Source organism: Mastigoproctus giganteus, chromosome 6, assembly GCF_048544385.1.
Source record: "Mastigoproctus giganteus isolate SK-2022 chromosome 6, ASM4854438v1, whole genome shotgun sequence".
NCBI classification, from domain to species: Eukaryota; Metazoa; Arthropoda; class Arachnida; order Uropygi; family Thelyphonidae; genus Mastigoproctus; species Mastigoproctus giganteus.
Genome location: NC_143580.1, coordinates 116,806,063 through 116,818,246, shown reverse-complemented (window position 1 = coordinate 116,818,246; position 12,184 = coordinate 116,806,063). Strand labels below are relative to the sequence as shown.

Below are 12,184 nucleotides of genomic sequence, written 5' to 3'. Positions count from 1 at the left end.
CATAATTTACCTCTCTGACTTTATCTTCCTTCTTTTCAAGTCTTTCTTTCAATAACACATTCTCTGTATAAATTTCTAACGCTTTTTTCTCTACAACTTCCCACAAACTCATTATTACTGGAATAGAATTATGCGGCACTTTACTACTAGCATCGAATAAGAACTCATTCAATCTCCTTCTTATCTGAAAAACATATTCAAAATCCTTATTCTCATTAGTTTTCTTCTCATCATTCTTCTTTTTCCTTCTCTTTTTTTCTTTACTACTTTGTCCACCATCAGAAAAGTCATCACCCTGCTTCCTCTTTTTCTTTTTTGAATCTTTATCTTTCTGAACTACTTTAGATCGAACTTTACTTGAGGTTCTTTGTGATGCTCGTCCACTAGATACTTCTATCTCAGCCAACTCTGCAGCCTGTACTAAGACCCCACGTGCTATATCATCTCGTTCTTCATCAGTCACTTCACTCGACGCCGCCAGCAGCTCCTCCTCACTTAAATCATCAGAGGAAGACATTAGTTTATAAACTTTAAATACAATTAAAATTAGTCAATAAGAACCAACTATTTACAACTATTTACAATAATTGTAAGCGAGCAAGGAGCCAGTCCCAACTCAGTTCAAAATGGATTTCTAAAATACACGAGAAAACTGTTCTCAAATGTAATCTAAAATCTCCTCCACCCAAGTTAAACGGGTGGTGGTCCCGGAGATAACTCACGTAGGCCTAAGCCAATTCACAAGGGCACAGTAATGCTCAAATAAACTCCCGAGAGATAATATTCACTCTCTCTTGGAATTAACTCAATTAACGAGCACCTTGTCCTATCTACGTTTAGCTCAATTTCGCCAGGCAAGGGGATTCACCCCCTGCCTGCCCACCCCGGACCTCGCGGAGGTATGAGCAGTGATACTGTGGCCGTCGGCCAGCAACTAGGATAACAACTCCTATGTCTTCGCACAGAAAATATTAAAGACTCTTACAAACAGCAAGAATAAATATCCTAGTCACCCCAGCGTCACCCCCGGGGCTAACTAAGAGAACAGTCGAACAACACACCACTCACACTGACTGGCTTTGCAAGAGACAGTTGATGACAGGATATTGTAGGGTTCCGTCTTGCTGTTAGAGCCAGATTACAGTCAGGTCTGTTCTGGTTGACCTAGCTCTCGGGTGACGTTAGACAGCTCTTCTTGTATGGTTCCTGTCTCCTGAAACTTCTTCTACGTTGCCGAAAAAACACTGCATGACACAACGTGATACCTCCGTCTGTGATCGCCCTTCTTCAAGTCGCGCAACGGACCACCATCTCAAAGAATCCTTTAAATGACGATGACTTGCCATTCTGAGTACTGGAAATGTAGTTTTCCCACTGAGCAATCCTAAAACCGAGAAAAAAGTGATGTGGTCGCAAGCCGTATTTCTATATGCATGAATAATTTGCATAATGTGAGGGTCTGTAAGGTGGTAGATCGATTTCTATTGGATATTCGGAATTTGCATGGCTATTTATATCAAGAAAGGCCTCCGTAGCCGAGTGGTCAGGAGCGGGAGGGCAGTAACACACGCTCTTTGAATAGACCGGGGTTCAAGCCCCTGACTGCTGAATACGGTCGATCTGCCAACCCGCACTGGACCAGCGTGGCAGATTATGGTCCATTTCCCTCAGCATGAATTGTTGAGGAGGCTTCCATCCTGCAGTGGGTTGATAATGGCTGCACTTTACTTTTTTATATCAAAGTTTCTCCTGCGGCGACACTGTTCACAGTAAAGTATTCATGAAAAACATTTTGTTCTGTTAATTTTGTCGAATATTAATTGTGACTTCACCACTCAACAACAGTCATGTTGAACCAATACTCTAAATTGTGTTAAAGACGCTTCCTTTTATTCCTTTAATTACTCCGTTCCTTTTAAATTTTTCAGCCTTTGAATTCACGGTTAATTTCCCTTTCCTTCGAAAGGTCCCCCGTTTCAAGAGGATGAGAAATGTAGCGCTACGCAGCATTCATTTCAGAAACAGGGGAAAAGCTTTTTATATACAATTGGTGTTGTAATTTGTATTTAATGAAGCGCTTTAAATAAAACAAATGGATAGACAATAACAAAACTTTTAAGGTTCATCTTCTGGAGAGAGATTTTTTCAGATAACAGCAATGGAGGGAGAGCTGAAATCAGATTGGTGGCAGCTCTCTGTAATTATGCTTAAGGACACCAAGTCGAGTGCTTGAGTTACTTAACTGTTTGTTTTTTTATTGTGTTCATATTAGAATGACTAAATGACCAAAGAGTTTCCTTAACCATTCTCTGCCTCAGAAATCAAAAACTCCAAGACTTCCAAATCTCTGAAAACTCCTCATCGAGTGCGGACTGTTAATTCAAAGTCGGAATGTTAAGTGCTTTGCACCGAGAGGTGGAGAGTTTGGCCAACCAAACTCTCATCCACTTAACAGGCAACTTTTACCAGTGATCTACAACGTGTCAGACAGCTTCTTGTGTATTCCCACGTAAATGCCATTAAATACAAATAGGACGGGTCCCCAGCATTATTCACTGTTCCATATCTTTAAGCCAAGCACTTATCCATCAAAGAATCTTGTCGGTAACCCTCAAGAAAACCTTTTATGAGAACTGTGTCCAAAGCTTTATTGGAATCAAGTTGTTCAGATCCAACTGTTTTACGACTTCGTCATAATTTCCAGATCGCTAGGGCAAGACCAATCAGGGCATTAACCAAATACTATGATCTTTATTTATTGAGGATACCATACCTATCGTAACGTAACCTAAATCACAGACTCCATGGTCTTATCCGCTACTGAAATCAAACTAATCGGTATATAGTTGCCATCACCTTATTTCTTCAATAAGAACTCATTAGCACTTCTTCCATCAAAGACGGATCGTCTAATGATGACCTCGCTAACATTTCCAACGTGCTGACGCATTCAGTGCAGCCCTTTTAATATGGCAATACTGCACACCTCTAGATCTTTTCCTTAAATTGAATAACTTTTCTAATAGGCTCTTCCTCGAGATCGTTATATCACTTATTTGCAGAAATCCGACTGTCACCGTTCCTCCTTGGTTCGAATGGTCTCTCAACTGTAAATATCTTCGCGAAGTACCTAATCAACTCGGATTCCACTTCTGCCGGGCTTTCGCTTTCAGCGATTCTTCCGCTGTGATCAAATAAGGGGGTCTATCGCTGCTCTTCTCTTCTTGTCTGCTGTCGCTTTCCTGTCCCCATTCTTAGTTCTCTTTGACAACCATTTCAAGGCGTAGCTTCGCCCTGCCCTATTAGTGGTTTTGCTGTATTAACGTTTATATTACTTATAAATTAGCGTGCAGATGTCTGTTCCATATCATTTTTCTGATCATTTATTTTTACATCTTTCTTTTATGGCGTGGCTTCAGTGGAAAGGGTGCATTTGTGGTTTAATAACTGCCTTGCGTACTACTCATGATGAACTAGTATCAAACGGAACTTAGTTGAGTCTTTCAGTTATTAGAGCCCAAGCCATCAATTCACTGTAGTTCTCTCTTTTGAAATTGAAGCCTTCACCTTAATAATATTCAGCGTCCAAAGACACATCATGCATCTTAGCTGGTGTAAGAAAAAGATCATTTAATTTAAGAAAAAAATTCGTCCAGAAAACATCAAATGGACCGCAGATCACACGCAATTTACAGACATTATATACCGCGCAATATGACCTAAGTCGCTGATGAGCCTAAAACCCTTCAATAAGAACTAAATACTGTCCTTTCAGAAAACGTAAATTCAGCATTAAACAATAAAATATCTCCCAGGATTCTTAGATATAATAGAAGAAGAAGACGAAGAGTATCGGAAATTGATTTTGTTTCTGCAAAGAGTCTGAACGTCTCCCTTTTAGCTACCGAATTCATAACGGCCATATTAGAAATTCATAATGGAGCAGATGGAAAAGACGAAGTATATTACTACGCTAAAATAGCCTTCTTTGGAATTATATCTTCGATGTTTTCAATCGTATTTCCAGTGAATATTGTTCTCTAGTCTTATGGGCCACTGCAATTGTTATTCGGATTTTAAAGACAAAGGCCCAAAAAGTAATGGTCACATAACCTTAACGATCTCTTTGTGCAAATTACAATTTAGAAACACATAACTGTATTTCAATGTAGTGAAAGAGGCAGATCGAATATGGAAAACATATTCAGGGGAAAATGTCACTGACGCTCTTTATTGTGTACGTCAGTGAATTGACAACGTTATGTATTCCGCTGTTCAACTGAATATAAATTATGGTTCCACTAACGATGAAATAAGGGATGAAAACTTCTGCAGTATTTTCCGATGCTAATAACCTGTTGGGAATTTTAAAGCCAGCTCTGTTAGCTGGTCTCAACTCAGCTCCGGATAACTGAACCGAAAAGGTTTTCCCGATGAATCCATCTGTTTATTGCCAATTTTAATATACAATTGTGTATTTATCTTCCATTTCTATTGTATTACTGTATATTCCATCTCCTACTTTATAATTACCTAACCTGATATTTCTGGAACGACGATACTCATGTCTTTCAAGATTACACTGATTGGCCAGTGGAAGGTGTGAACATCAAGTTGAAATTATTAGAAATCAGCAGAAATATTTTGAATTCTGTTAGTAGCCGCTGTCGTTCATAAACTGGCCTCTTGTTCACATCCATTCGTAGAGTAAGCCACGTTAAATCCAAAGGCTTTGTGATATTTTAGCATGATCCCAGTTTCGGGACTTCTGTCCATTCTTCTTCCTTGGATATCTGCCATTTCGTCAAGCGGGAAACTTTGGCCGATCGTTCCAGCGTCTCTCTCACCATGTCGTAGTGGGGCAGAGGTCATTTCTGTTTCTTTAATCTAGGAACTAATGGAGGTCCAAACTGATGGTACTTAATTTTCTAGATAAGTGCCACTGTTATGCAAACCGCCAGGATCCTAATGAAGAAGCCAAACAGAAGCGTTTTAAAACAAATATCCTTAAAGGTAGTCGACTCCAAAAGCATACAATGATTTAGATAATGTCCACCATATATTTGAAGTTGTGGTATTTGTTAGTTTAAGAAACCTAATTAAGTGGCTGCTGGTTTTTAAATAAAAACGGGTCTTTTAATGATGATAAAACAACTCGCATTATATGAGCGATAATAATCTGTTTTGGAACTAGAACGACATGACTTTGTTGACTGAAACAACTTAACATTCATGGATAACGAGTAATATTAAAGTAAGCGGGCTTTTCTCATTAGCGATCGGTGAATTTCGTAATACATCAAACGCTGGAGGAAACTCTTCCTCTTTAAAGAACTTTTAACCTTGTTATTAAGAATAGAGAGCAGTGGCTGAAAATAATTTAACCGAAATACACGATCCAAATTGAGTTCCAAACAGAAAGGCCTTAATGTCGAGATAAAAGAGAATAAATTAAAGTTTTCTTTCTTGAACTTTACATGGTACATCAACAGCATCGTGTAGAAAGAGAAATTGAGAGAAATGGGTGGATGTAGTTATGAAAACTGACATTATAATGAGATCATTTCTCCATATAGGATATCGTGGTGTAGATTGCGCCAAATTTATTTATATTATATTTTGAACAAACTTAGAAGGGCATTAAGGACATTTGGATTGACAACAGAGAAATTAGTAGGATTTCAATTTGAGTTTGGTTGTTAGAACTAGCGCCGAAAACTAAAACAGTCACGTTGGTGTATTGTGTCTTTGAATTGTCTGAATTCTACGATCTCTTTTCTTTATGTCCTGGAGCCTCGCTCTTTGACACAAGGGAAGTGTCAGTTATGGAAAAGTCAACATCCCTAACATGGTTTCACCCTATATTAACCTGGGTTACATCGGCTTCCATACAAACGTTCTTGGATGCGATAAATAAATTCAATGTAGACAACTCAAAGATGGTTCCTGCATCCAAACTAAATCAACAGTTTCAACAGAAACGAAGGGCTGACATTGCAGAACTCTCTGATTAACGTATTAATAAAAAAAGGTTAATCTCAGTACACTGACTCTCAAAATAAAACGCACCATTCAGGATGACAACAGCAACGTATTGCGCAATGTGTTCATTCCTATAAGAAGACAGCACTCTAAGGTCATTCAAGCCAGGTCATTCACCTGGCTTGAATGACCTTATGAGTGACCTATAAGGTCATTCAAGCCAGGTGAATGACCTTATAGGTCACTCAAGACGCTCTGGCACATTTTCCAAATCGTTTTGGTTTCCACTTTTAAAAACTATTCACGTTGATCTTGGTTGACTAAGATGCATCATTTATGCGACTTCATTTGATCCATCCCTTTTCTTTTTAACTCCACAATAAGGTAAAAGCAAAGATAGCGAAATGTGCCAGCTCATATGATAAATAAGACTAAGTACTTCTTATTAATAACTTCAGGAATAAATAATAATTTATTAAATCAGTAAAGTCCCTTCCCGATGACACGCTTATTTATTTATATCTCTGTGATCTTTTCCGGGTTTGATGTATGGTAGATTGTGGGTACAGCTGTCTTTCTGAGAAGCCCATTCACGCAGGTGCATATACGAGTAAAACTGAAAGTTGTGTGTGTCTTCGTGTTTTATTCTAGTTATTGGTGTCTCGCTTGTTTCCTAGAACAGAGCACAATTTGTAACCTGCTTTAGTGATGGAAGCCCACCCATTTTCCAGAAAAATAGTTCTTAATATATCGTGTAGACTGATTCTTTTCCATCAGTACTGAACTTGCTACTGAATAAGAATTTAAAATTCTCTCTACTTGCTGTATTAACTTCACTAAATTAGGATTGCTCACTTGCGTTAATAAAAAAGTATGTATATTTGATCTATGATTACGTCATTAATGCTTTTCTTTCTACAGATGAAAGGAATTTTATAATTACTGTATTCTAGTAAGCATTAAAACATAGGTACTGTCTTCGAAGATGAAGTCATTTCCATCACTGTTCCAACCTTCGGTTGGGTCAGGTGAGTCAAAGCCTTCCATCTTTTTCTGTCTTCCCAGATCTTGTCTTGCATTATTCTCTCCCACTCAGTTCCCTCTGTTTCTACATCTTCTCTAATCTGATCTTTACACCTCTTCCTCTCGGCCTCTTCTTGTCCATTTTCATCTCAAACATTCTTCTAAGTAATCTGTCCAAGTTCATTCTCTTCATGTGGCTAAACGTGATATAATCATCTCCCTTATACTTTATATTCCCAAATTCATTCTTATATCAGTATTCCTAATTTTATTTCTTCTAGTTTTAGCTAGCATAGCCCTTAACACCTTAATTTCCATTGCTTGAATTCTGCTAGAATCCTTTTTATTCATCCTCCACCTCTCAGCGGCATAGGTCAAAATAGGGATTAAATATGCCCTTATTTATTAGCTTTTTATACTTTATTGGAACTCTCTTAGCCCAGAAGAAACTCTGAATAGCTGCTATTCTCCAAGTTATTTCCATATCTAGGCTGCCATCCTTTGTTAATAAACTCCCTAGTCACTTAAAATTATACACCACCTCCAACATTTCCTTCCTCAATTTCACACTCCCTCTTCCCCTCTATCCATCACCATCTCTTTGCTTTTCTTGCCACTTATCTTTAGACCACACACACCGGCTACCCTTTCCCAAGTTAGTTTCTCTTGAAGTTCTTCCTCCTTGTTTGCCCAAAGGACATCATCATCTGCAAACACCGATGTTCCACCTTTTTTTTTTTATCATCATCCACCGCTGCAAGAATATTGTCCGTGACAATACACTACCCTGAAGTCTATTCGGCAATGGAAACCCATCTGAATCCCCAAATTTTGGTCCCAACAACTTTCACGCTTTAAATACACATTTTTAATCATCACAACCTCCTCCCTATCTATAGTTGTGGTGAAGAATCCGGGATAACTCACCAGGAAGAACCCTACTCCCTCCACCTGAGATTGGCAAACTACATCTTTGATTGCACTGAAATTTACAGAGGCTTTTTGGATGAATATTTATATCAAGGCTGTTGTTTACTGCAAGCTACAGCAACCTTTCCAATGGAAGACCTCTCCTCCATCAGGAGAAGAGGAAAATGGGTCAAGAGTGTGAATTAGGAATTAATAAATGAAGAATAGTTCAAATCATTCATTCATACGTGAGAAGCAACTTCTAGGAATGCAAACTTATAGAGTGGAAGGAGGCTGAGTGTGAGGTGCAAAAGATTTATTTTCAGAACATTAAACAAGGACTTCAGATAGCTTTGATGTCTTCATCATTCCTTTGCAGATGAACAATTCCAGTTTGTTGTGGGATTAAATTACTTCCACTTGAGAGAACCAGAAACGTTCTTTAATGGATTCTGCTAGAGACAGCAGATTCTCTGCTATTGTGCCTGGATTATAATATGGCGTTTGACTTGAATTTCATGATTTAGTGTGCGGTTCTGAGCAGTGTGAAAGTGAATATTTTTAGATTACAGTTTGTAAAGTGCTTTAGGGTGATTGTTTGGCAGTTTTCAAGGGAAGAATCAGTCAATTAAATGCATTTTAGGCTTAGAACATTAGCCCACTAGTATTAGCAAGTGTGCTAATGTCCTAAACTAATGGACCTTTCGTCTTGAGTTGTAATTGAATTCCTTCCATCCAGCAACAATTCGTTATAATACACACACAAAACAAAAGATTCAAAACAGGAATTCAAAAGTGTCAGGAGAATGAAACTATTATTAAAAATAGAATTATAAAACAACGTGCATTTTAGCAACCGAATGGATTCAGGCTTTGATGCACAAAGCGGTTAACGTTATCATTTCTGTGTTTGTGGCAAGAAAATGCTCTTAACTAAATTGCGTGCATCTTTAAACACTTGGTTCACGAGAAATGTTCTTGCAATAAATTTTCTAGGGACAAAAGTGGGAAATTAATTTTACTTACGTGGTAATCTAGTTTTTGTTGCCGAATAAAATCTTCTGCGGGGCCACCAGAGGACAGCGAATTACTCCCAGAACTGTAAATAAACATAATGTTAAGTGAACAGCTGTTTTAAACAAATTAATAGAGTTGAACTCAAATTTGGCATTCTGCTTCTGAAATATGACCCTTTTAAAAGGGTCGGTAGGGTGAATGGAATGACAAATAATACAAGCGAGCAGCGGAGTAGTTATTAATAAAATATGTCAGCGAATCACTGGAGACTGGAGCAAAATTCATACGAATAGTTTTACAAATTATTTCGTATCCATGATCCAAGATGTAGAGGAGGAAGAAGAACCTTTTTTGGTTCAACAATTACAACATATTTTATCTTTTTATCTAATGCTTTCTGTTACGACTGTTCCAAAAATACAGAAAACAACCTTATTGTTTGTATCCTCCCCGTAGTCCAGTGAGTAATCCAATTATCTTAACATTCTCACCACAGACATTCAAGCAAAGTCATGATACTTTATTGCCAGGACCTTGGACATACTTTTATGTTTCTTTCAAGCCAATAGCATGAAACATAGCAACTGATGGGAATATACGCAGTCCATTAGAGTTGTGTTCAATCTCCAGTTCATTCAAAAAATATCGTTATTGAAACACATAATGTCTTCCATAACGAAATATGCAGAAAACACTTTATGATGCTTTAGATGTATCCTAATGTTAGTTCCCACTTCAAGTAACTTGCACTTGTAACCTGAAACCAAGGAGCTCTGCTTGCTCTTTGGAGATGTTTAAATCACGAAAACTAAGTTATTCAATTCTTAAATGCGGTGCGTTATAATTTTTCTGGTTGGTAGCCCAAATCTGTCAAAGTTTACAACACTACAATCCTCGCTATATTCATCACTGTTTATTTTGTCCCATGAATTTGGGGATCCGGTATAGGTAGATCTTCATTAGGTGGAACAGGCCTGATTGCAGGTTATAGATAGACAGACAAACAGCCTTATTTCCACATTTTTATAAATTGCTTCTCGATTGGAAGACCAACCAATTTGTCTTCAAGAGTATTTTGTTTGGATCTCAATATTATAATCTTCAGAAGCTTCAGTGCATATTGTATCATAAAGGATTAGAAGCCAATGATTTCTTATTAAGAAAAAACATCAGGATCCATCGAACAGCTGCTTTACAATAAAGATATTGAGCGATGACGTCACACAGACGTCTTAATGCGATCGATAATTTCGAAAAGACCGAGAAAACCAGCACAGCTTAATCGATTAGTAATTGACAGAGATATTACTGTTTTTATTATTTTTCTCCCTTTATGAGAGACATATTAATACCTGAAGCACGCTTTTTCCCTGAAAACGTTTCGTAATTTGCTTTACCCACCCCCATCCTTAGATTACTGAAATATTAAAATCACTATTCAACATTCTGATGAAATTTAAGATTCTCATTCTGGACTGGTGACCAAGAAAAAAAAAAAAACATCAAAAATGTAGGCGAAATTTATGCATATTGTTCTCTACTTTAATCTAGTTAAGTGATCCCCCCGAACCCCTCTGCCTCAATTAACTTTGCAACCTATTAAATAAAACGTAAAATAATTAACTTTAATTAATAAGTGGTTCTGAACGGAAGCATTTAAATTGCGTGTCACGTGCGCGGACAAAATCCTACCTGCTGGAAGGTCGGAACCATTGCTGGTTACCTGCTGGAGTTTCCATTGGACCATAAGGTATCCTCAAGAGTCGCTAAATCCGTGACATTACACTTAAATTCGTCGCAGTTATTACCCCGTGGGAACAGAGGCAAGGTTGCCTTCTACCTGTGTCACACACACACACTACACAGATGACCCACATGGCACGTAACTAGTGACGTGGCAGCCGAGCCACGTGGGCAGAGAACACCACCTGCCGTAACCATGACAACCGGTGTGTGAGGAACAATAAATAAAGCCTTGTCCTCCGGTGTCGAGTGCTGACTTCGTACGACGGCCCTAATTCAGAAGGACAATTATGTGGAGTCAATTATTTATGTCCAGGGACTGGAGCCATACTCATTCTGACAGATAGTCGCGTGAGATGTGCAACTCGCTGATGGATTTAGCATCCCCACGGGCCAAGATATCCTTCTTACTTTTTTGATTTAACCCTTTCCCCGGCTTTCTTGCACAACGACGTATATTTAAAGGGGTGGGGGAGAAGAAGAAATAAAATTTTAAAAAGATAATCAAAGGTACAGGATGTAAATTAACTTTAAATATCGATACTGAAATGGATTTCACTTTAAAAAATAAAAATAATGAATGCAAGGTGACGCTGCTCTTCGCGAAAAATGCCAATAAATCAATACAGATGTCTCGTGCAGCAGTGACATCCTGTAATGGTAATTTATTTGTACCAATATTAACTGCTGAAGCGGTGTCTTGAGTCCATCGGTGGTACGTTTTTATCTCCATTGATTAATAATGAACTAGATGTGGCGAATTTAATTTTTATTTTATTATGCATTATCAAAATAGCCAACATTTCTTGATCATATATGTGTTCGCAATATTGGCATAGAGTTTTGCATCTACAAGGATGAATCCTATTTCATTCGAAAATCTCAACCAGGAATCGAGTTTATGATATACTAAATGCGATCACAGTACGCTGTTGTCATTTATAACGCGCATGCTCAAATCTCTTTGAATACAGTCGACTTTTCTAGAGGTAGGCGCCCTCTTGAACTTCTGGCGAAGTTCTGTAGAGGCAAGTGGCTCCTGGTTCTTGGAACAGCGATCAAGTAGGTCGAGCTTGTTTGTGATACGAGATGAAAGCGAGCAAGTTACAGTAGAGGCGAAAATCCAGGAAGAAACCCGTTCTCAAGTGCTCTCTCGCCTTGCTCCCATTCCTAGTGATGCGAAGTTTTGTTCTGAGCTCTGCTATTGATTATAGAATAGATTCTAGTTATTTCAGAATATAAAATTCACTTATCGGCGCAACAATTGTTCACAATTGTGTTCTTAACATGGTCTAAATATCTTACTGTATCAGCTTTTCTTTAGATGTTATTTAATCTGGTTAGAGATGTTATTCTTTCTGGCACGCATCGTACACACCGTCATCAAAAAATAAAAGTATTCAAAAGAGACATTGTCAAAGCACAGGCGATTTTTACATGGACCTTAACTTCGATTTCAGAGAGAATGTTTACATTTCTTTAAATGCTGTTGCCTTTAAAGACCTGGTGG

General features: G+C 38.1%; 1 protein-coding gene across 1 annotated transcript in view; it reads right to left on the bottom strand.

Annotated features, from left to right (window-relative positions):
• Nucleotides 1–10,689, bottom strand: part of LOC150084526 (protein king tubby 1-like) — a 100,508-nt gene extending 89,819 nt beyond the window's left edge. Inside the window, exons 1-2 of the mRNA XM_090375286.1 lie at nt 10,624–10,689; nt 8,941–9,013 (exon numbers count right to left, since the gene is read on the bottom strand). Coding sequence (XP_090231412.1) covers nt 8,941–9,013; nt 10,624–10,670 — 120 coding nt within the window. The 5' untranslated portion in view covers nt 10,671–10,689. The remainder of the gene's footprint in view (nt 1–8,940; nt 9,014–10,623) is intronic.
• Nucleotides 10,690–12,184: the final 1,495 nt, after the last annotated feature.